Here is a 23,886-nt window from a genome sequence, read left to right on the forward strand (position 1 = left end):
TTGGAAACTGGTTGTTCTCCATCATTTGCGCGTTGTTCCCATTCCCCAGGCTGAGCTTCCTTCCTTTGGAATTGCGGTCTTTGGGGTCAACTTTGAATGGTCGGACCTCCGTAGCCAGGGCTCAGCCGATAGGGAAATTGCCTATTACTTACTAGAAGATGTACTTGGGTCATTTGAGCACGTCCGCACTTTTATCCTGGGCTGGTATTTCATAGCATTTGGCGAGATTTGACCCTCCCCAGCCAATCGGCCACGAGTCCAATAGATGTAGCACGTCCGCCTTTTTACCCTGCACTGGTGTTTCATAGCGTTTAGCGAGGTTTGACCTTATTTGACCTAGTAAGAGAGTTAATGTGATTAGTCGAACGGAGTACGTTGTGACTGAATGTGTCGGCGAGGAATAAAGCAAATCGGCAAAACTAATGAGCGAATGTCTGTTTTGCTGTGTATAGACGTGCGTTTTTAAGTGCTGTTTTCTCGTTCCTTGAGCTAGATAGTATGGCTCCGCCGCACTGGGCGAACATATCTCGCCGACCTGGCGTACCAATGAGCTTCCGGCCGCACAGGATCTTAATCGAAAGCTAGGACCTGCATGCATCCTCCCTGGGAACGTTTAGCGTAAAAAGGTCCGTTAAGTACTATGCTCGCAGGTTGAGGGCACAAGTTTGCAGCTTGCACAAGGGTGTTCGAAACCCCATCGAAAGAATGTATTACATGTTAACCAGTGATACAAAAGCGGAAAATTGACGCGATTTGGGTGGTTCCATATACAGAGCGGAAGAGGCGCAGCCAAACCCACCAGAGACATGCACAACAAGGCGAGAAGTTCATACAACCAGAGCTAACCAGATACAAGTTGAAGAGAGGAGCGGAAAAAGAAACAAGGTCAAGGGGAAGCAAATGGCAGCTACCAGTTCCAGAACGTCTGGTCAAAATTTAGCCAGACGAATGACCTGAAACCGCGGACACTACCCATTCCTTCCCCTCAGGTCAACCACGTGAATAAATATACCATGCCTGACTGGTTCCCCAAGACTAGCGGGCGCTCGGAGTGGGAGTAGAACTACTGAGACCGGTTCCCGTAATGTTCAACGACGGGACAGAAGTGTCGCTCGTGTCCGTATCTGTCGATAGATTCGTAGGAGTCTTCTTCACTTTCGTACTATCACTCCTATGATGATGATGGTGATGGAACGGTAAATGGAACGAACTTGTCTTCTCGGACTTGGCTGAATCGCTACCCTTGAGCTTCTCCTTCCGCATCTTCTTCTCGGCCTTCTTTGGCTTGTCCCGCACAGAATTGATGATGGCTTCGATGCCCTTCAAACCAAGACCACCCTTCGGATAAGCGACGTAAAGAGCCTCGTCTATCGCTCCAAACTTCCGTCTGAATAAGGGAATGATAATTCTTAATTCCGACCCACTCATTCACCTCAAAGAAATCCATCACGTACCGATAATCACTCTTATTAGTAAGATGGAACGCTTTCGCGATTGAGCTGTACGCCTCCGCAAGCGCCTTTGTCCTAAACCCACTCAAATTCTCCACAGCTTCCATTTTATCTGCAGCTCCAACGCCAAACGTCGCACGAGAAACACCCGTCTTGCGCATCTCCTCCATGACGTGAGAGTTAAGGAACTCAGATGTTCCAGGTGGAGAATCGGGGAAAGCAAGAGACCATTTGATTTGATATCCGTTCTGGGGGGCAAGCTGAGCAAGAACGACGAGACCCGCGAGCTAAAAATCAAGCGAGTTCAGTCGCGACGTCTAAAGTTGAAGAGATAAAAAGAAGGCGGCCTACCGTTCCGTTGCCATCTCGAGCAATGAAGTAACTGCGGTGCTTGACATCTGCGAAAGGACGGACATTCGTCGTGTGGATCTGAGTCCCCTTCCTTCCCGTTTGCCTATAAAACCAGGTGATCAGCATCGGGAGATCCGGTACTGTACGGGTTGGACACAGGGTACTCACCAAGCCCTAATAGCCTTCTCCAACTCCCCTTGCAGCTCCGGCGTAATCTCATCATCAATAACAATAAACTTCAGTCCATCTTTCTCGGCCTTCGCTCTCTTCCTCTGGACATTCTTATCCCCAACAGTCAAATCCCCTCCCATTTCAACCCTCTGTTCCGAAATAACAGACAACACACGCCATCCATGTGCATCAGCGAGGAACTTCTCCGTACGTTGATCTGTCGCTAGCCAGACAGGTTTAAGATGACGTTCTTCGTGGAGCCATGTGAGGTAAGCCGCGACGACTTTAGCGTGGTCTTCTTTGGGGCAGAGCGGGACTCCCCAAGTAACAGCGAAGCCTGGATTAAAGAAGAAAGGTTAGAGGTGGAAATAAATCTAATTCAAGATGACGCACCCTTCGAATCGACGAAGCCAATAGCAGCGCCAGTAGGCCCGTACCGCCAGACTTCGTACATAATGTCCAACCAAGCTACGAAAAAAACCCACATCAGCTCTCGCGATCCGGAGGGAAAAGGAGAAGAAAAAAGTGTCAACTCACCCGTATTGGTACTATCCCCATACGTGGAGATAAGGTCTGGAAGTGTAGGATGTTCCTCAGGTTTAAACAACGGATCTTTACTCAAACTATCCGGCTCATCGAAAGCCGGCACACCCTTCGTAGGAACGGGCATCCTAGCCGACACGATAACACCCTTCCCCACATCCGTAACCAACGGATTTCCCGCAAAGCTTCTCGGATCCCTAGGGAACATGCTCGCAGCTCTAATGTTCCCAAGCCCCAAGAACAACATCGTCAACCTCTCCAATCCGATTCCTCCGCCTGCATGAGGAGGCATCCCCCACTTGTACGCATCAATGTACTCTTGCATATCCTTCGGATCGATCCCATTCTTCCTCATAGACCCATCCATCGCGATCGCAGAGTGCAATCTCTGTCCACCCGATAATATCTCCTCCCCACGACAGAATATATCGAACGCATTCGTGAAATTCGGGTCGTCCGGATCAGGCATCGTATAGAACGGTCGCGCAGATCTGGGGAACTTGTCGATGATGTAATAATCCGTCCCATACTTCTCCTTCACAAGTTGTCCCAACCGAACTTCAGCTCTCGTTGACAGATCCTCGTATTCATCCACCTCCTTATCAGGCGTAAGACCCCATCCATCCTCCCTTAACAGCTTCACGCCTTCCTTGAACGTAAGAACGATCGTCTTCTCCGGAAAAACGAACGTCTCGTGAGGAAATTGCGCCTTTACCTTCTCGATCACATCCTCGTACTTTTCGTTCAACCCCTTAAACACATGCTTCAACAACCCATCAATGATCCACATCGCCTCGTGATAATCGTGTTCGATAGCCATCTCGAGATCGATCCCCGTAAACTCCGTCATATGTCGATGAGTGTTCGAGTTCTCCGCTCGAAAAACGGGTCCGATCTCGTACACACGTTCAAAGTCTGCACCGATGGCAATTTCCTTGGACGTCTGTGGGCTCTGAGCCAAGTAAGCAGCTCGCTTGAAGTAATCCACTTTGAAAACGGAGGCTCCCGATTCAGTAGCGCTACCCTGAAGTTTAGCGGAGTGAATCTCCATGAACCCTTTGTCGTCAAGGTATTCGCGAACGAGTTTACATATGGCAGACTGAATGCGAAAGATGGATTGGGAAGCGGGGGTACGGAGGTCGATGGCACGATTGGCGAGTTTAGTCTGGACGTTAACAGTCGGCTTGCCTTCTTCAGCCGCCTAGAGAAGATGATCATGGATGCTAGTCGTCGTTAAATCGCAGAGCGACGTATTTACCTTGAGAGGTCGTGCAGCGTCCTCCACGTGGAACGGCGGAGATTCAGTGACCTCGGCAAGAACGAACAACTACCAATCAAATCGAAAGGAAGCCGGAAAGAGATCACCACGTCAGCAAAATGGAGCAACCATTGGAGCAATATTAAAATCGAAACTAAAAACCACGCGCTTCGGAGCTCGGGATCGGAAGTTCGGAGCCCAGGTGGAAGGGTCCGGCACGTGGCTGAGATCAGATATAGAAGTCGGACCTTCGGGCAACGGCCAACCCAATACCGCAGCACAACAAGCCCTGACTCAGCGGCTCGGGCACCTCGGGCACAAACGTTATAACCCCAGATCCCACGCAGAAGAACGCAAAATCGCAAAATCTAAAATTCAAACCTTACCTTTTGAATGTGAACCTCAACATCGTGGGCATCGGCGCTCTTCACATCCTGAACGGGTTTCTTCGCAATCCCCTGAACGAGTACGATCGTCTCCCGCGGTAACCTCTCTGCGAATCGAACCATTAATTCCGATACATCTACATGATGAGTTTCTGAGGGTGGGTTGGGCGGGGATGTACGAAGGACTCCTTGGAGAGTTGTGGCGTGTTGGCGAAGGACGAAGAATGCTAACTTGGAACCTGATTATTCTCAACGTCAGTACCGATTCCAATGATAAGTAATGCGTGTAGCGTTCAAAATGAAAGAAATGAAATGGGAAGTGAATACGTGGGTAACGCTATCATTATGAAAAGGGGAACTAGTGCGGATAGGGGTGCACTGCTATGCAGGGATCGTCGAAATTGAAGACTTCATCAAAAATATCTCCATATGTGAAGTTATAATGTGAAGTCCCCGGTTGATGGCCGGTGACGACAAGGACGATGGTGGGGTCCCAACGCCGCGCATACACCAACCTCGCGACATTCACGAGGCAAAACCCAGCCGCGAAAGGGATCCATGCAATGGGATCGAACGAAAAGGAAATCGATGAACCAAAAAAATACTCACTCATTGGTCTACATGTATGTATACGTGCACGGAACGAAACGACTTGTCCAATGGACGACTGGGTGACAGTTGAAATGTCCTGTCTAGCGATCTGTTCCGCTCTTAACCTCCCATCATGAGGGATATATCCGAAATTTCTCCTCGCGGGATCTTCCTCCTGTTCAAGCACGAAACGAAAAACATTTCCGTGAGCAAAAGCATGTCCACAATGACGCCTCGGAGCGATGAGGAACAAGGATGGAAAGGCAAATGGAACTTGACGATAACTGTGGAGAAAAGAGATGGAAGAAAACGCACATAAGCCCTCTGGAAAGCCTCCAACCGTTCCTTCTTGGCGCTCTCAACCACCTTTCCCGCATCTTTCCTCTTCCGATCCCTCTCGGCTTTCTTCAGCGCGCGTTCTTTCTTCCTCGCAGCCCGCTGACTCGCGTAATCGACCGTAGCTGTAGGGGTCGATCGTCCACCACTTCCATTAGGTGTGCTCTTGTCCTTGGTTTCCTTTCGATGGTGCTGATGATTATGATGGTGGTGGTGGAAGAGATGATCCACTTTGTGTATGGCTGATTTCAGACCATTTGCCATGGTTGGCTATGGTGTTGGTGACGTTGACGTTGGGGGAGTAGAGGATGAGAGGAAGTTTCAGAGTAAGGTGGGAGAGAAAAGTCTACTTAGGCATTCGTGCTTATTCAAGTATGGGCATAGTCATCCTATTTACCCACACTCTATTGCATACACATATTCAGGGATATCGTGACCTCAAACTTTGATTCACTTGCCTTCCCATAAGATTGGCCGAGCTTACGAAGCATTTGTTTTTCTTGTTGTTGGCAGAAGAATACTTTCCTAATAGAGCTTGCACTCCCAACCCAAAGGACAATGTTAATCCAATTCCTGTGAAACCACGTCACCGATTCTTCCACCACTAGTCGCTCCAGGTTCTGATACCAATGCACAGTGTTCACCAGGCTCCGTGTCTACCATCGGCTTGGCCCACGCTTGGCAAAGTGCTGATGAAACTATTTCAATTGGTCACATGCCGAGATCACTGGAGACCACGTTCTCTCTTGCGAGGCCCGGAATTTAATGTCTTATGCCTTCGGGCCGCCTTGTCAGTCAGCACTGCTCACCCACAATGCGTATGATATTCTTGGCGCCGTGCTCTTATCGGCCGAGCTTGCGAGCCATTTGTTATTTCCGGTGCCGGATTCGCCTATGAGACTCGCGGTTCCGGATGTAGCCCGGAGTGATGGCTGCTTCACTTGCTGAGCACACAACGCCCTGATGAGTCTGATGACATCATCCTTTTTTTCGAGCCTGGCCTTCGGATCGGAACACGTATCCCAGCCCATATATATTGCAAGTGACACGGAGCCGGCGTGGAAGGGTGAAACGCATGCGCTAACACCACCATCACTTCCCAGTAACTGCCGAAGCTAGTGCCTAACTAGAGCATGAGCTATATGTAACTCCGTTTCAGACTCCAACAGGCTTCGCAACCATGCGCGCGATTCGCTATCGTCAACAGCCATTTTCTCCAGAATATACCGATAGGTGAGTTATTAGACAGAATCGCATCCTAACACAGCACGGACTGCATGTGAATGTTTGCCAACTTTAGCGCAATCGCGATCGCTGACCTAATTTCAGGTACATCAATAAGGAATATGACTTAGTTCCGTGAAAAGAACCCGGTTGGTCCCGTAAGAATGATTGCAATGTTGCGTGGGTAATCTAGAGATAAGTCCTAGTGTGGTATTGCGAACCAAGTTGACCCTAGTATGTACTCTCCTCCCCTTCCTTTAACTCTTCGTTTCCTGAATTCCCCTACCAGCAGATGTTCTCAAGGAAGATGAATATTGAATCCCTGTCTGCGTTGGTTCCTTCACGCACAAGATGGTGATCACGACATTCGGCAACAGTTGTCATGCGCATCTCCATCCAATGGGGACTACGCTCCTGTCCAGCCGAACAGCAAAATGAATTGATAACTCCGGAATTGTCCCCACATGCACGGATCCATGAAATGAAATCCATTTTTCATTTTAGCTCAGCTCCGCGCCGCAGACATCTATGAAAGCTGTATGTATGAAGCGGCGTACAGAAACATGGGTCTTACGTACGCGGTGCACACGGTATCATCCGCATCCGCGAGTGGGTATGCTCTGTGGCTACTAGCTAGGAGCATTGTTGTTGCGCGGGCGCAGCACTGAGCGTGTCTCATCAGTGTATGCTGCAGTGATGTCATACGTACCCTGTAACAATCGCCAGGACAACCAAAGGAAAAACCAAGGAGGTGCACAGCTATTCACACCCAAGGGCCATTGCTATTACGCATTTCCACTCGCTGTAGATCTCTCGATCTGCTGCTATGCTACCAGCAACATCATCAGTGATGCTGGGATCGCCCTCGCTTATTTCAGGGGGGTTGAGTCCCACTCCCATTCCCATTTTCGTTCCAGGAGTACCCTCGCCATTCTCATTACGACGGGCTGCACCGTCGGAAAAGGCTATGCAATAGTCCTGGTCCCGCATCTATATCGTCTGCGGGTAGCCTGGAACGAGCCTCGTTCACCCGGCGGGGTTATAAGTTGATTTTGGTATATACTTGCACAGGGCAACATTTCCATCGTGACTCTGTCCGGGCGTGGCGTCCCCCTAAGATGTGAGGACTGGAAAAAAATTAGGGGCAGGCGATGTTCGATTACCATTGTGGGAATGTTATTTAGTCCGTGCTTCATGCTAAGTGCCTTCGCTCGCTCCGTGTAGCTGTCAATCTCATGTTTACAATTCGTTCTCATATTGTTCGAGCCACATGGTATTGGAATGAAAACTTTGCCCTAAGCAGAAGCATTCACCTACATGCCCCTCCTTGCCTGAGCTTACACATGCGTTGCACATCTTCTCCGGGACAATGGTAATTCGACTCCAGTCCAATGGGGATGCCATAGTCTATACTATAGAGGCTGATCACCTGCCTAATGCCATAGGAAGTTGCGATTATTCATTTTGGAATTTGTAGGTAGATTTATAGTTGTCATTGTACTCTCTTTTGTTGCCCCTCGGCCTCGCAGTGGCGTAGCAGGGTGGCTAAGTTGTACCAGGGCGTACGTGAGGGACACTGGAAATGTTCCCGACAGTACTATACTATTCCCTGATGATAGTAGCCCGCTTAACACCGGCTGTGGTTTCCCCTACCAATCGTATACCGCTGAATTTATTCTGTGTGGGTGGAAGCGCCGCGGAGAAATATTAAGCCGCGCGAGGCCAAATTGGTGCTCGCGAAGCAAATTCATACACAGGAATCACTGGATTCCGGTCATGGGATTTCTTTGCGCTGGTGTTAGTTTTTCCCAAGGATGATGATATTCGCATATAAAGGGCACACCGCGCCGTTCGAAGCATGACGGTTCACATCACCCCTCGATCCCCAATATGTGTCGATGTAGGCTGGAGCACTCATGGTACTGAGAGGAACCAGCTGACATGACCTCTCGGGAGAAGCTCTGGAACTTCCTTATACACCGTGCCGGATCGGATCATCACTGCGGGAGCTTTTTGGGTTGACGCCATGCTGCAGCGCGTGGATTGATGCAAATCGTCTAACGGGGTGATGAACACTCTAAGGTTGTCGATAGGGTCTCAACTAACACGGATTAGGTAGCATCCCAAATCCACATGAGGACTCAGGCCTCGCAGAAGCAGGTCATCGTACGTTGGACGGAGGCGGTGCTTATTTCACTAGTATTTACGACTTTACGGGCGAGAAAGTGAACACCGACGGCGTCGATGCCAGAACGCCGGAGTGATATGATCTGAGCACGTCATTCGTGCCTTGGGAGATGAATGACCCAAATTAAGCCCATGATCACCAAGAATATGATGAGGCAACGAAGTTCTCTCACTCGGTTTGCCTTGAAACAGGTGTCAGGCGAAAACCCAACATCGGTGGGCTATCTCGGCTAATGATGAGGCACCGCATCATTGCTGCGCAGTCTGCCAGTGGTGGGACTCGTCGTTCACAGAGAGGCTGAGGTCTCGCCATTGTATACATGCATGCCACTGTGGCCCACTACTGGGCCGTCAATGCTTCCGGTGGGACGTCAACAAACCAGGATCCGCTCAAGACCTACGAGGAGACGACAAAGTGTGGGAAAGAGCGAGACGAGTGCGAGAAAGGCAAGGCGGCCAATCAGCGTGCGACAAGCGTTTCGAGTCCCAGCTGTTAGCTTAAGTAGATGGAGAAAAAAAGAAACAACTCCGAAGGAAGGAAGTAGAGAAATGTGACCCTGAGCGCGACTACAACGTGACCCACGGCAGAACAGCGCAAGTGGAGACAAAGTCGACAACCCGCCTGGAACACTTCCTACAATGGTGCGAAGATCCGTCCTACCGCCACCAGGCGTATTTCCAGTTGTACCACGTCCTTATGCGCCACTAGGATGGTTGTGATCGATAAAGATAGTAAGAGTGGTGATTGTTTAAAATGGGGTGATATAGTTAAAGGTCCAGCCAAGATCACACCTATTGGATTGTCACTAGAAGTAACGAGAATGATGAAGGTGGTGCTTGAGCCGGAAGATCCATTCGTCGCACTCCACAGTAGAAAGTTGCAAGCAAAGTATTACGCTCCGTGAGGGGTGCGAGTCGTGTTCGCTGTGATAGCGGGGTCGCCGTGATATCAGTCGCCAAGGTAGCGTCCGTTGGAAGGGTGCGTTGGAGGGGTGCGTTGGCGAGAATTCGGGAATATGTCGTATTTGTCACTTGGGGTTGAAGGTATCGCACCTGGCATTTTCATCTTGAGGAAAAGGATAGGCCAAAGGCTGGGTCTTCACCAGTATGGATATTGAAAATTACTGGTACCTATAGCTTAAAGGCAACATAGCGTAATGACTCCGACCGCTCTGAGCAGAGATCCAGGTGAATGGTGGCCCTTGGCTTGACTCCTGTTCAATCACTGGATTAATTACCATATTTACATCTGACTTGCTATATTATCACGCACCTAGTTCTAGCATGGCAACATGAAGATAGTAGGATCGAGAACGAGCCTGCGTATGTAAGCGTCACAACCTTGTTTGTGGACCCCCACCAGTGATACCCGAACCTCCGACGTCGCAAGTTTTGATGTAGCCCGCATCCGTCAAAATTTTCTTCCCAAATCTTTCCAAAATCATGACTGCTTTCGTGATATGTGCTTCAGCAGTCGCCTCGGCTCCAATAGCCATTCTTAAGCAAGTAACTCCGTTCAGCTCGGTACGAGTGAGGAAGAGTGTGTTGGCAGAATCGGAATCGGGAGGATGCGTGAGGTATTGGTGAAGCGCTAGGTTGAGCGAGTTGAGGGTTTCATGACTTGATGGATTGTTTCTAGCGTCACTCGTGGCCACTCGCGCGATCGATTGCTGCCCGTCTGGAGTCACGGGAGGCATTACAAGCCTGAAGACAACCAAGCCCAATACCCTAGGCGTCACTAACTCGAATATCCTGGTTTTCGGATCCCCCGACATTAAACTATCCGCGAAGAACTTCGCAAGTCTGACTCCTTTGCGAATATGCCTTCTGAAACCCTGAACGCCGTAGTTCCTGAGAACAAACCAGAGTTTGATAGATCGGAAACGACGCCCAAGGGAGAGTTGCCAGTTACGATAGTCGACAACAACACCGTCATCGTACTGTTCTGTACGAAGGAATGAAGGCGTAACGTCCAGGGCGGATATGAGGGCGCTGCGATCACGGACCCAAAAAGCGGAGCATTCCTATGGATCATAAGACGGCGGTTCGAACCAGTGCCAAATGAGCAATACGCCATGGGAAGAGAATTCATCTAGGTACGTACAATGTTAACCAATCCCCATTTATGGAAATTTGTGCAGAATGAATCTGCATGGCGGTTGATAGCGTCGAGTTTCCCCGCACGACGGAATTCGGGGCAGGCAAAGGAGACCCCAGCCCACGCTGCATCAATGTGTAACCAGACACCGTCAAGTTCGGAGACTGTGTTGTTCAAGTTCATTCGTTCAGACTGTCGGACGTGAAATGGAGAGTCAGAGCTTACTGATTGGACCTATCTCTTCAATGTGGTCGTTAGCTCCAGAAGATGTTGTTCCTATCGTCCCAACTGGATCGCAAATCAACGACGCGTCCTTTCAACTAACGTCCTAGAGCCAATCAGTCAGAACTCACTGAAAATAAAGGGCCACTTGCCCTTCCTCCTGTCATCTTCATACGCCAATCTAAACGTCTCCCCCATAACTCCCCATGCGCTCCTAGCATCCACGTTCATTAGTCGATAGTTTAGCCCCAAGATCTTTGCCCCCTTAACTCCTAAACTGTGCGTTTGGGTACTAAGATAGATAAGGAGGCATTCGGAGGGGACGTCAGGGTGAGCGGAAAGGAATCTCTCGCGGGCAGCGATGGTTGCCACAAGAACGCTTTCAGAGGCGGTGTTTTGAATGATCCCCCCGCCTCTGGTAGTGGACCTCCTGCCTTCGGGTCCCGGTGAAGAGCATGGGGAAGAGTGAGTAGATAATGGGAGTGGGGCTCGAGGGGTGTTGAGGAATGCAGGCGAGAGTCCGAGCAGGTTAGCGGCCCAGTCCATGACGACTTGTTCGAGCTCTGTACATGCCGGGGAGCTGACCCACTGGTGGGAAGTAAAAAGGCGCTAGGTGAGCAAGCGAGCCCCTGGAACATATGGCATAGCCGAACGCACGTTGAAGCAGGGGTTTGAGACAGAACTCGAGTACAGGTCTGCTATGATTCCTGGAAATGTATTACCGCAAGGGAACTACAAAGTTCAAGTGAGGCGACGGCGGGAATTGATATGGAGTCCGAATATCACTCACGTAGGCAAAGAACTCAGGATGCTTCCAGTGGGTAAGTCCTGGAACGATGAGCTTTTGAAAATCGTCCGAAATATCTTTGATGTCTTCCCCAAATTCAGGAGCCTGATGGGGTAGAGCATTGACGAGGTACCCTGGCTTAACTTGGGCTACTACAGGTCGTGATTCAAGGGATTTGTAATAATTGCAAATATTGTCAATGGCTTCATATCCTGCTTTGCGGAAACTGTAGTGTCAAGGTGAGTGGCGCCAGGACGCCAAAGTCGCAAAGGATGGATTAGATTGGTGAAAGTGGATAGGAAGAGGTGCTGCCTACGCTTCGATGTCCATCATGGTGTACGAGCTCTAGTTGCAGAGTCGGGGCAGTAGTGGTTTGTTTTTTATAGTTTCCGATTGCCTGAACATTTCAATGTGATAAGAGTTGGGGGGATAAATCTTCCTTTTGACCCTCCAGTGGCGCTCAACATGTACCCATCCTTCGCCCGCTCCCTTCATCATTCAATCGTGTGTATGATCCTCCGGCGGCACCGAGAACACATCAAAGATGATAAATCCCATTCACAGTATTCATTCCATCATACGGTACTGATGGCGAAGTTCTCGAGCACATTATTCTGGTCACAAGAAGCTGAGAAGAGCTAGAGGGAAGTATGATGAAACGCGTTCTATTCCAATAGAGGCTGGTAACCTGCCTAGAAACGCGTACAAGTTACCAGCAAACTGTCGGTCAATCCACCCGACACCCTATGACTTCTCCCTTTCCCTTTCGTCCCCACTGTTAAAATGTGACTGTAGGCACGTAGCTCAATCTCGGGCCTATAGCGTGGAGATCTACCTGTAAAAGGAAACAATGCGGTAATAAAGAAGTGTAATACCTAACCTCAAGCCTATATGGAGAATAGAGATCTGAGGGAAAAGAAGATAATTCAAAGGAATGACTATACAGTGGACTTTTGGGATTCAATGCCATCACTCCTTTTTGTTGGTTCGACTGTTGTAATATTGACAGTTGGTGCGCCTGTTTTGGGTGGTTGTTGTTGAACTCTAATTTGATACCGCGTGACGACGCAACAGTAATTAGGAATCCCTTGTGGCATTCAAATGATGGGTCCGGGGGTCAAAGAAAGTGGCGTATTGCGATAGGAGAGTGCTTTGGTGTCCCATGTGTGGGGACGCTAAAGACGAACAATGAAGCGGGATAACAAAGTTAGTGATTGCCCGAATCATTGTAACAAAATGGTGCAGACACGCGCAATCCAGCGAGGATCTTCAGTATCCCGTCCCTGATGACATCGGCCATAATGCTTTCCCGACTTGCATGGCGTTCCTCTCATCGGACTCGCGTCCGTAGTGGCTAACGGTCACCCATGCGCATCTACTGATGGTCGGATGGTTTGATCGTCACACAATAGCCGGCTGGGAACTACAAAGGCCTTCCATGTGGCACATATCAAACGTTCGAACCCCCTCCCAGCTTACGGCTACTGGCTAAGACGTAGGGGGGCATCTGTCCACCATATAGACAGGTATCCTCGTGAAAAGTATCACCGGAGACAGCTCTCGCGTGATATCAAGATAGAAGTGCCAGATCCCCTCAAGAGTAGCGTGAAAGTACGCCTCGTTTGACATCCTACAACAAGTCTGGTTCTAAATCTGGCCAATCATCCCCGATAACAATTCGCACTTGACCGTATGATCGCGACGTTAACGTATACCTTGGCTACATTCATGTGTGAACGTCAAGAAGCTTGGGTAGAGTTCGACAAGAATTGAAATTCGAAGATCAGGGTTGTTGCTTCGGTCGTGCAGCAAGCGAGTAGAGCAGCAGATCGGAACGGAGAGGGTGGGATTGGACGCAAACGAATGTTCTCATCCAAAGATTGTGCGCAAAGCGATCGACCCCACCAGGCTGTGCAAGCTGAGATGCAGCAGCAGCCGCAACACAAGGGTCCTTCGATGCCAGCGTAAAGTGCATCTCGTCATCGTGTCGTCTGGCCAGTGGATTGCAAATTATTAGTAGAACCATTCTGCCGTGATCCTGGGCAACCACGTTGTGCTACTCCTTACTGCGCCGCTCATCAATTTATAAATGAAATGGGCAGATGAGGTGCCGGGCCTAGTGTGGGGAAGACTGAGACCGCAAGGAAGACAGCAGAGTAAGGAAAGGGGCAGATGGAAACTAAGCGGGGGATTCGACAGGATCAGCCCCTTAGCTATAATGTGAGCTGCCTATGAATCGAGCACGATAGCCACATGTATGAATGTACGTTTCTGGGGGGAGGGAGGCTGTATTTCATAAACTTGCAATTCCTTTATTCTAAATGCACAAAGTGCTTGGGGTTTGACAAAGCGCGAATGGCGGGCAAAGTAGAAGAATTGCGCCACCCACTTCGCGCATGGATTGTGCGTGGCTTCATTCCCCTCTATCGTAAGACAGCATGATTAGGACCGAACTGATGTGGAGAAAATTGGGATGAATTGTGACGGTGAATTGAGTGGCGAGCAAGCCGCTAAGGTATTCGGGCGGGTCGTAACGCACTTAGATTCATTTTAATCGTGCCTTCATTGCACGGCAAAACGGGAGCGAGCGGCTGGGCATGAATGTTTATGACGATTGGATGGGCGGGTTCGGTCACGGCAGATGAAATTGGACTGAAGAGTAGTAAAGGGACTCTTGCACAACGTCATGTAAATCCAAGGAACTGATAGTTGGTATGAACGTGTCCGTGGAAGCGAAATCCTGGAAAGATGGACAGACGAAGTTGATCGGATAACTATTCGATGCGATACTTTTGGGTGGGTCAGAGACCAATAAACACAGGAGGAATTGCGTGGCGTGGGAGGAAAAAAAAGAGGGTTTTTCCATCAGATCAAATGAAATGGAATCGCAATAGCGATTAGGGGGACGGAACGGCGGGCACGGGCGTCATAGACCAATAAGTATGAGTGAGAAAGAACCATGAAGTATGACAAATGGGAGATACTGAAGTGTAATGGATTATGATCTAGTATCGTCAGATTCTTCGTTGCGGAGTTTCTGTAAAGACCTCGCCTTCTTGGTCCCGAAGGAAAAGCGCTGCGAATAGGGGCACGGCACCGGCATTTGGGCAAAGGAGACATAATCGACATTGGGAGTGTTGAAGGACCAAGTGTGAAGACGCTAGGCCTGTCAACGAAGGAGTTGGGAATGCACGCTTAGGGGAAATGGGGAAGGGTGCGACCATCGGAGATTGACAACACGTATGTAGAGTGTAAGCTTATCATCGAAGTTCTTGTTATAGACTGGTCCGTTCGAGGCCGAGAGGCATTGGCATCAAGTCTCGTCCTGAACGGTCACGCTGACTATGTTGCGAGTGAGGATACGGTACGCTGATATAATTTCGGCATTCACTCATGGGAGAGACTTTCACTTTTGTTGTGTCACTGTCAGGACGTGTTGCGCGATAGAACTCATTCGAGCTCACGGAAGTTTTGAACAAATCCTCGACGCGCAAACACGACTGACACCGCCGAATAAGTCACTATGCAGTCCCCGGCGTACAAGGACAACGAGACCAGTTTTTAACCCCTCCCCAGAGCCACGGGCTACTCGTGAAGATTGCCTCCTTGAGGTGCAGAAAGCCTGAAAGATATTCGAAACCCTCCCTCCCCTCCCAGAGAATCTGCGGTTCAGTTTGGATGCAGAGCGAAAATACCACCATACCCAAGTAGCAAAGATCTTAACGGAAAATGGACTACCACGGTGGCTGCCAGAGGAGGAAGCTGTGATGCGTGACCTTGATCTTGATTACTTTTCGAACGTCAATGCGACCGTTGGCATTGAACCTCTGCAACAATTTCAGGAGGCCAGGCCTTGACAAGGGCATTATTCCATTTCTCTGTGAAGCCTCTACCTGGTGTGAGATGCCCAAGCGACCTTTGATCATGCGTTGGGGCCCACCCGGGCGGTGTTCCACGATGCTCATACGACTTATACAATGCTTGACTCTTGCTAGCAAGGATTTCGAACTGCTCTGCACTGGAGTTAAGATCTTGCGTTTGGAAGAATGAGTCCCAAATGAGACCTTCTTGAAGGGTCATCTCGTGTTGAGATCGTGAGATCGCACATTGTGAAGCCCTCTCATCGTCAACACTCAAGGAGTCCCCCGTCTGCATCGTCCGAGGCGTCGACGCATTTCCGGTTGTGGGTTCTTTTGGCGGTACAGTGAAAAGTGGGACGCTCCTTCGATAGGCGCGATAATATTCCTCTAAGTCGCCAAAACTGCCCCGATCAGCTGGTGTCGCAAGGGTGTTCCCTGGGGATCCGGTGGCGGGGTTGCACGGGTGATAGAGTCGGTTGATTTTCCTGATTCGGTTCAGAGTGAGATTTCTGGTAGCCGTGCAGTGAGAACAGGGATAGAGGTATGCGATCCGCCCCGCCGTTCAGCGATGAATCATCATTCAGTGCTACTGCAGAACGATTCGCCGCAAACTTTGGCTGGTGATTTGAGCCCTCTAAGAGCCGATCTAGCGCACATACAAGGGAAACGGATAATAACTGCCCAAGTTAGACTTCTTCGCGTTTCTCAGAAGCGACTGATACAGCATGAAAGGGGACCAGAGTGTTTTTTTAGGAATTCAGGAGTGTATCACGCCTGATTTCCCGGAAATCTCGATGCGTGGTACCGCAGTAGGTCGCTCATCTGCCGCAAACGACGTGAGCGCTGGAGTCCCATTGTGCCCCGAGCAAGCATAAGGGAGCGGGCCGTGCGTCGCCGTTTTGCCTTAAAAAATTTTGGGGCCCAAGAGCCCCAACGTCAATCTTCGGCTTGTTAGGAATACCAACAACATTAGTGGACGCCCACGATCACTGACCTCAGCCTGCTTGGCTTCACTTCGTTCCTTTCCATCAATAGCCTATACCACCCAAGAATGTGTTTGAACTCGTACGGGATGTTCAAGAAATGCAGCCGTTGTGTCACTAGAATTCCGTCGCTTCGGTGGAGCGGGGCAGTCAAATCACACGTCTGACATAATGGAAAGACAACTTACACGGTTATGGTCTTCCCCGCTAGGGCCCTAAGGCCGGTTCGGCAACTCTCTTATGACATCGGGACTGTTCCAAGTCATGGTTCAGTGTCACTGCGCGTCGCGGTAAGTCAAAGTTATTACGCACCAAGTCTTCTGGAGGAAAGGCGCTAGTTCATGGATACCCATCCTGACGCGCTATAGGGTTTGGATGACAGCCTCTTATGCTCAAAGGCGCCCAGCAACAACAAAAACGGCCGTGAGAACTTCTGGGACCTAAGCGCCAAATTCATATTGGGGAAATCTAGCATCTTGTTTGGAATTCCTAGCTCCTGTGCCAAATACTCTGATCTCGGGTAGACAGTAACCAATATTCGTGCACGGCCATTCAGTCTACGCTTCCAAGACCCGCTACAGAGTAGCGGAAATTGCACTCCTACATGTGAGGTCATCAAGAACGGGAAGATCAGAAGGGCGGGTGGTGTCAAGTTAAAATGTGAGTCAGGGGGTGTCATTGTAAGAAAGGAGCAGAAGGAAGGGACAGAGGTCCAATCATGGACAACCAGCCTTGGCATCAAATTCATTGTTCAATATATATCAATTCAGCCTATAATGCAGATCCAACGTAACCACTCTTTTCTTCCACTCCCATTTACGAGCTCCCTGTAATTCCTCGTCATGCCGACTGATACATCAGGTTAGTCAGCCACTACAGCAATCATAGATTTGATGATGCTAAAGTATGAACTTCCAATGTTCCACAGAATTACTTGCAAAGGAAGCCACAGGTCTGGCCCCAGTGCAAGAGATCACCCGCACCACTTCGCAAGGGACATGGGGACCGCAGCAAGTCGTGTGATGAGCTCGCTTTTTGTGCCGGAGAAGAAGCTTGGGGAGGAGCCTACCATGATGGACAGATTGAAAAGAATCGTGCTCGCTTTAGTTCAAACCCAATCTTTTTATTCGCGGCGGCGGCCATCACTCATTTTTGATGATCTGCCTTACCAGTGTGCTGTACTGACGTCTGATCATCTTACAATGTAGGGTAGATCTGCACGGGCGCAAACTCTATTGTCACCAACATGAGCTAACAAGCCTGCCACGTTCACCGACTATTTTGGGGATCCGCGTTATCTCGCCACTTCCGGTTTCCAAATCCCCGCCCCTGAGTTGGTTGTCACTGCCGTGCGTTCGGATAAGCGTCACTCCGTCCCATCCGTGGATTTTGGTGTTTCTGACCTCGCTTCTTCAACACCAATTTCGTAATCGGCTTTTCCAACCATTTTATGGTTAATCCTGGTCCCAATCTGCAGATTACCTGGGCAATCAGCTGCTTTCCTGGCCATAATACCTCTTGCTAAGCTCCTCACTTGGGGGCTTGCCATGCGCGTCGGACAAACTCTTGGTGGTCTTTTGAATGCCATGCTTTTAGACGCGTTGGCTTGACAGCCGATTGCATATTTGGGCAGTGGGCAATGTCGTGATGTAGATGTGGGGTGAACACCCTCATGGCTCGTCCTTTGGATCCGATGATGATTCTCATACTCGCTATTGTTGCATGGATAATAGCTCTTACGTGAGTTTTACAATCCTCCCAGTTCATTTCGTAGATGGCACAAATTATTGACATCTCTACCATCCGATAGGCAATGAAAATTACGTGTTGTCCCAAGTGCTCTCCCAATTCGTCTCCTTTCCTTTTGTTCGATGTGAGCTGATTAGCTATGGCGTTCCCATGATCTCCAATACAGTGGTATGCTCTATCCTGTCGAACCTGCTTCTGGTCGCCGGGGCGGCAGCGCTTTGCCGAGCAGGGATTTATGCAGACTGCGGCGCAGCTCAGTGTTTCACTGTTGGTCACATTTCCGGTGCGTTCTTTCCTCCGCTGACTTGAATGATGATGCTGATGCCCTGTGTTAGGTTTATTCTTCTGGGTGGATGATGAGTGAACGGAACCTCCAAGAGAGTGATCAACAGAATGATGTGCTTCGTAAGGCTGAGCACGAGTTAGCATACCTGTGAGTCATCCGGGTACTTGGGCAAAAACTTGCAAGGTTCGGGTACCTACCTGGCAATAATCACCTGTACAGATCTGAGTTTCATTAATGAAAATTTTCAACTACCTGCAGGTTCACCTGCAAGTAAACTCACCTGCAAAGTGTGGTTCTGACTGTCAGAATGATAGAGTTGACCCTTCACTCAACTCGTGCTGTCATTGCCAGTGGACAATGCTCCGCCATTCCCAGTCTTATCCCTGAAGAGGAGTTGGTTGAGTCTTAGAGAAAAAAGAACTAGCGCATGTCCAATCCTGTTGTCGACTAATGAAGCTGAAGTATCTGATCGTTAGGCTGCATAGTAAATCCAAACATGCATGACATTGTATATATGCTCAAAACCCAAAAAACCTGCGGGTACGAGTGACTGATTGAGCTTCAGTACTATTTGTAGGTTCGGATACGGGTGACCCGCAACTTGAAGTTAACTCGTGCTCCGCCTTAGTATAAGCACACTAGGCATGTCAGGCGCACTATGTCTGGCGAACTACGATATCGTGTCCAGGCAAGTCTCGTCATCCCTCTCTCCGCCTCTATCTTCCCTGTATTTACATGATATCTGACAACCTACGATATCGTGTCCAGACATTCTCCGTACCGCTGATAACGCACGCATGCAAGACAGTCAATGAGATCAAAATAACATGTATAAAAAAAAGTAAATCCCCTGAGGGTGCCACAATTCCTTTGACAACATAGTGAGGCGAAGCATTCTACCTCTCTCAAAACAAGGCACAATGTCAATGCTCCGTATCCTCCCAAGCTCTTCCGACAGTGTTCTTGAGATCTTCTTCAGTGATCTTCCTACCGCTCGTGAAATAGCCAGCAGCAATCTTTGCATCGATCTCAACACGCGAATCTGGAGGGATAAGATGTTCTGGAATATCGTATCGCTTAAGGATGGGGATGCCGGAATCCACGATAGCATTGTATTTCCTGTTTCATACGAACATGTTAGTTAAATTCACGTTGAAATTTGGATGAAGAGCCAAAAACATGGATCGAAGCACGCACATGTCACTCATCGAGACCATATTATGGATCTTGGTGATACCAAGCCAGTGTAATACGTCGGGCATCAAGGCCTGGAAACGCATATCTTTCACACCAGCGACGGATTCTGTAGACTTGAAGTAGCGATCCGCGCTGTCGCCGCCGCGTTTGCGGAGATTATATACGAGATACCTGGAATCAAGCTTGGTTGAGTCGAGAGGATTGAATTCATGAATGAATAATACTTGGTGACTTCGCCTAACGCCCGCCCTTCTTTCCTGAAGTAGACGACGACACCAACACCGCCACGTTGAGCCGTACGGACACACTCCATTATGGCAAAAATGAGGTATGGCTTGCAAGCTAATCCAAGGCCCAAAATAAGTGATTTGTTAATTGTAAACGACACAGTAATTGTTCACGCACTGCAGATATCACTTCCGAAGACGTCCGAGCCGTTACATTCATCATGTACACGTAGGGTGAGTTCTTTAGATGGATCACTCATATAAGCCGGGTTTCCGACTGGTGTTCCCGAAAACCAGTGAGCATAATTCAGTAGAGGAAGGTAACTGGAGAAGCGCACAAATGTACACCGTCAGTCCTCCAATAGGTGGAAGAAAAACTTTGATATCGGGGCGGGTGATAAGTTCAGGATACATTCCACCGGTCTCCTCGAATAGGGCGCGGCGGAGTAAAGATTCCGTCCTACGATTCGGATTAGCTCGCCAGAACCACCGACCTCGAACACCACTAACGTGAGTTACTCACATTCCGAATCTCCCCGCCACCCCAGGAAGATACCAAACTGGTTCAACGGCAGCCTTCACGACGGGTAGCTCAACACCAGGGTCTACTTCTAACACGCTTCCATCTTCATTCAATAGAGGCCTTGATCGCAGCACGAACGTCCCATCCACTGGCAAGGAATAATTTGGGAGCGGATGATCAATCTCGCTGAGCTTTATATGCGCCTTCGTGATGGCAATGCTTGGCCTGACATTCAGTCCTGCATCCATGTCCTTCTTGAACACCTGGGGAACAACGTGGCCCCATGGGTCGAAAGCAACGATCTTAGACGCATCGAACCAAGATGGTTGAGGAGGGAAATCCACAGGTGGTTGGGTGAGATTGTAGTCGGGCTTATAGTCCATATTGAGAGCACCCATTCCTACTGCTAGGGCACGGTAAATGCTATAGGAGCCCGAGTGGGCGCCGATTGCGTTTCGGACCTTAATGGAGGAAGGATTGCGTGAGCAGACAACGGGTCCGCGAATGAGTGGGTCTTTCGCCCCCCATTGTAGAGGCGTCGGACGAATGCCTGACTGGTCGGGATAGGCTGCGGTAGGAATATAGAAGCAAGTTCGTAGTATTCAAACTAAGCACGATGCCTGGAATTCCCTGTGACTCACTGGTGATAATGACACGCTGAGGGTATAGAGAAGGCAAGGTCTGGAAAGTCGGCGAAGGTAATGCCGTTGGCGAACTCGATCGGGGATGAGCATTGGAGATCGGAATGCCTCCCACCAGATTGGGGGGCGTGGATGGCACTGAGCCTCCCGTTAATGATTCGACCTTCTCGGGATAGTCAGATACGAGTATTTGCGGTGCGACACCACCAGCCAGTGAGCGGGTCAGGACTGAATGCTAACCTTAGCTTGTAGAACGGCATTTTGAAGCGTCAGTGACTCTAACTTATGCAATATCTGATTAAGAATGTCCTGTGTATCAGATGAAGCCATTGCGTGTGTGCTTGAACCACCAAGTTAACAACTGGCGGTTCGCGGAGAAGGCTGGAACATCGTTAGATGAGCTCTTTATATGTAGCAATGCAAGGAGTCGGCCGGCGGACCTTAGGAGGTGCACGCTAGGGATATTATCGAGGAGCCAGAAGCACTTGCAGGGATCGGAGTCCAGATGAAGTCAAACTGACGTTATTCCTATTCAGGGAATCAAGACAATAGACAACGACCAAACTCGCTTCCGGACCGACGGTAGCTGCAACTTCTGAGCGCCCGAGCCAGGATACGCTGCGAATGCAATGATATTTGCCGTATGTGGGTTTGACTCTCGGGCCTCGGCTAAATAATATTGTAATCGTGGGCGAGCCACGGACGATTTCTATTCACGTGCACCCTGATTGTTGTCAATTATCCAACACACCACTGACAGCGGGCCGGAAAGGTTGAACCGCTCCGATACCGATGAAGACGGGCGATTGGGAGAAGTCAACGTCTCCTCCATACCACATCGGGTGTATGCAATCCAGTTCTGCCCTCGCACAGTACGTCCGCCAACCTGGTTTCTGTCAGTCGCGGTTGCCCCGTATGTGTTACAAATTCCATGACTCGCGCTAAGGCATATGAGGCACATTTCGTTAGCGATGGCCTTGACAAATATTCGTGCTACCGCCCTTGCCTCATTTCCACGATAGAGTAAACTGAGGGAGGCGAGCTACGAACGGGAGAAGATACGCAAAAACAAGATCGATGAGATGTGCCAGCGGCGCGGCGGTTGAATTTGAAAAGAAAGCATAGATCTGGCCTGCACGCCCGTAGTGAGCCCAAGCGCCGTTAGTCGCCGTCGAACTCTCAACACGATGACCCAGGCCCTCTCATAGGACTATTATCATGTTAAGAATATGATCGTCGAGAGTATGGCGCGCTTGTTTTTCCAGTAAATATTAGAAATACCTGAACTTGAGGCGGGCTTCTCGCCGCCGCACATATATTGGCTCTGAGCTTGCATCTTTGGAATCATGTATCGGCTGATTCGAGATCATGGGGAATCTCATCCATGAACGCACGTACGTATCCCCTCAATCGGAACCCCGAATCCGTAATTCAGGAAGCGATTTTATGGTCGTGGCTTACTTCCAAAGCTTCTTTATGTTTATATGGTGCGACTCCGAACCAGGTACGTACGAACCAAGGCATTTGTACTGTTGCTTGCATCTCAATGCGTGTCCGATCACGGAACTGTTGAAGAAGTATCCGCTCAGAACGCTTCCCCGCCACCCGCCTTTGTTTCTTTGCCCTACGCGTAATTTGCCTTCCTGCTTTATCAGCTTAACGCCTCCAAGAACCACCTTCTCATAAATATAAGGTATCGTACCGCAGATTTTTAAAGAGCGGATTCATTCAACTAAAATTTTAGAGCATAACGAGCCCTCCCATATTATGATGATTGGGACGAAGGTATTGTCTACGATGGTCCGATGAGACAAGTATGATTACGGTCCCTGAAACGGTCACCTCAATGCGACCAGTAACCGCAAAGATGAGCCATCAACCAGGCTGGGAGTTGATCCCAGACCTCCGCGTTCCTTCCATCACAGACACGTCGTTTAGTTGCCCGGAGGCTGAGTCCAAGCGAGCATACATTAGGAAAACGAACCATAGTTTCGGGTGTAACACTTGGACGACCCAGCCAACATCTTTCATCTAGCATCGACTCAAGAGCTTGTTGGAGTTGTAGGGCATGTCAATTATGCTGCAAGAACGAACACTCAGCCGCCATTGGGGGCCCAGCGTCTGAAAGCCCCTCGACGAAGCAGATTGTTAAGGATGGGTCAAGAGAGGCAGATGGTCGGTAGAAGTCGCTCGCTCCAAGCACTCACCAGAGACCTCTCGTTAGCATCCACGTCGCCTAACCTAACCCCAGCGTTCTGGACAAAGACAGCCTCCCGCCTTCATCATCTGAGCCTTCGTAGCCAGATCAGATGCCTTCATCCAATCAGCGGCCTACCATGTCTTGAATGTGTGATTTGTGTGAAAGTTTTCAATGTCTGCCCAAAATTTGCGTGATTGGTGATTGAATAGCGGGTGTATATGCCATGGATACGGGGATATTTTCTAGTTGTCGTCCATACTTGTGCGACGCAGGGACGTCGTAGACGGGAAAATTGCTCGATGGCAAACATTTTACCTTAATGCTCACTGTTTAGGATTGGCTTCGACAATCACTACGTGCCCAATTTTTGACTGGCAGGTGAGGATAGTTGGAGGAAGCTGCACTAGGACGGTAAGGAGCAGACAAGACATTCACATGCTACCAGGACCCGCATCCGGAGGAACAAAGGCTTATAGCATCGAAGAAGCAAGTGGAAAAAGCCTTTAGTATGGAGCGCTTATTGGATCAATGCGGGCCCGTATAGCACCACACGATGGGAGCAATAAAATGAAGGGAGAGAACCATCTAAATCCTGTCCTTCTGAGACAACGTGTT

At 49.5% G+C, this 23,886-nt stretch overlaps 5 protein-coding genes across 5 annotated transcripts; 1 reads left to right on the top strand and 4 right to left on the bottom strand.

Moving 5' to 3' along the window:
* Positions 1-749: 749 nt before the first annotated feature.
* EI90DRAFT_3285967 (uncharacterized protein) lies at positions 750-5,351 on the bottom strand (the record flags this gene model as incomplete). The annotated part of the gene is made up of 12 exons (XM_039066995.1): positions 750-1,124; positions 1,212-1,387; positions 1,455-1,738; positions 1,803-1,905; positions 1,971-2,310; positions 2,367-2,441; positions 2,511-3,717; positions 3,775-3,843; positions 4,023-4,142; positions 4,176-4,399; positions 4,770-4,926; positions 5,067-5,351. The coding sequence occupies 12 exons, from the start codon at positions 5,349-5,351 to the stop codon at positions 1,036-1,038; spliced, it is 3,129 nt and encodes a 1,042-aa protein (XP_038922015.1). The 3' UTR covers positions 750-1,035.
* A 3,467-nt stretch (positions 5,352-8,818) lies between these two features.
* Positions 8,819-9,403, top strand: EI90DRAFT_3012449 (uncharacterized protein; the record flags this gene model as incomplete). Its single annotated transcript, XM_039056560.1, has 2 exons — positions 8,819-8,963; positions 9,087-9,403. The coding sequence occupies 2 exons, from the start codon at positions 8,819-8,821 to the stop codon at positions 9,401-9,403; spliced, it is 462 nt and encodes a 153-aa protein (XP_038922016.1).
* On the bottom strand, positions 9,229-12,235 carry EI90DRAFT_2093432 (pyridoxal phosphate-dependent transferase). Its single transcript, XM_039052570.1, has 9 exons — positions 11,922-12,235; positions 11,609-11,831; positions 11,476-11,550; positions 10,950-11,406; positions 10,822-10,884; positions 10,603-10,760; positions 9,874-10,522; positions 9,772-9,817; positions 9,229-9,712 (listed from the first exon to the last, which is right to left on the bottom strand). The coding sequence occupies exons 1-9, from the start codon at positions 11,936-11,938 to the stop codon at positions 9,637-9,639; spliced, it is 1,764 nt and encodes a 587-aa protein (XP_038922017.1). The 5' UTR covers positions 11,939-12,235; the 3' UTR covers positions 9,229-9,636.
* Positions 12,236-16,255: 4,020 nt separating this feature from the next.
* Positions 16,256-16,843, bottom strand: EI90DRAFT_3036365 (uncharacterized protein). Its single transcript, XM_039058699.1, is given in 5 exon segments — positions 16,256-16,368; positions 16,460-16,579; positions 16,637-16,663; positions 16,683-16,700; positions 16,761-16,843. The coding sequence occupies 5 exon segments, from the start codon at positions 16,799-16,801 to the stop codon at positions 16,284-16,286; spliced, it is 291 nt and encodes a 96-aa protein (XP_038922018.1). The 5' UTR covers positions 16,802-16,843; the 3' UTR covers positions 16,256-16,283.
* Positions 16,844-18,985: 2,142 nt separating this feature from the next.
* EI90DRAFT_2989969 (GTP cyclohydrolase N terminal-domain-containing protein) lies at positions 18,986-21,769 on the bottom strand. The gene is made up of 9 exons (XM_039056077.1): positions 21,512-21,769; positions 21,312-21,452; positions 21,072-21,234; positions 20,431-20,998; positions 20,246-20,367; positions 20,086-20,184; positions 19,905-20,022; positions 19,681-19,851; positions 18,986-19,602 (listed from the first exon to the last, which is right to left on the bottom strand). The coding sequence occupies exons 2-9, from the start codon at positions 21,399-21,401 to the stop codon at positions 19,407-19,409; spliced, it is 1,527 nt and encodes a 508-aa protein (XP_038922019.1). The 5' UTR covers positions 21,402-21,452; positions 21,512-21,769; the 3' UTR covers positions 18,986-19,406.
* Between the last annotated feature and the right edge of the window lie 2,117 nt (positions 21,770-23,886).

The sequence above is a fragment of the Cantharellus anzutake genome, assembly GCF_015039405.1.
Source record: "Cantharellus anzutake strain C23 chromosome Unknown EI90scaffold_5, whole genome shotgun sequence".
Lineage (NCBI taxonomy): Eukaryota > Fungi > Basidiomycota > Agaricomycetes > Cantharellales > Hydnaceae > Cantharellus > Cantharellus anzutake.

What these genes read in the sequence shown, in the direction of transcription:
- EI90DRAFT_2093432 (XM_039052570.1), bottom strand. An exon ending in CAAAACTTGCGACGTCGGAG is followed by an intron (nt 9,818 to 9,873) that starts GTTCGGGTATCA and finishes TTACATACGCAG; the next exon opens with GCTCGTTCTCGATCCTACTA. An exon ending in TGTTGCCATGCTAGAACTAG is followed by an intron (nt 9,713 to 9,771) that starts GTGCGTGATAAT and finishes GTGATTGAACAG; the next exon opens with GAGTCAAGCCAAGGGCCACC.
- EI90DRAFT_3036365 (XM_039058699.1), bottom strand. Translation starts at nt 16,801, where the DNA reads ATGGGTATCCATGAACTAGCGCCTTTCCTCCAGAAGACTTG. An exon ending in GCGGGGAAGACCATAACCGT is followed by an intron (nt 16,580 to 16,636) that starts GTAAGTTGTCTT and finishes GCTCCACCGAAG; the next exon opens with CGACGGAATTCTAGTGACAC. An exon ending in GTGAAGCCAAGCAGGCTGAG is followed by an intron (nt 16,369 to 16,459) that starts GTCAGTGATCGT and finishes AAATTTTTTAAG; the next exon opens with GCAAAACGGCGACGCACGGC.
- EI90DRAFT_2989969 (XM_039056077.1), bottom strand. Translation starts at nt 21,401, where the DNA reads ATGGCTTCATCTGATACACAGGACATTCTTAATCAGATATTGCATAAG. An exon ending in GTGGCGGGGAGATTCGGAAT is followed by an intron (nt 20,368 to 20,430) that starts GTGAGTAACTCA and finishes TCCGAATCGTAG; the next exon opens with GACGGAATCTTTACTCCGCC. An exon ending in ATGGTCTCGATGAGTGACAT is followed by an intron (nt 19,603 to 19,680) that starts GTGCGTGCTTCG and finishes CGTATGAAACAG; the next exon opens with GAAATACAATGCTATCGTGG.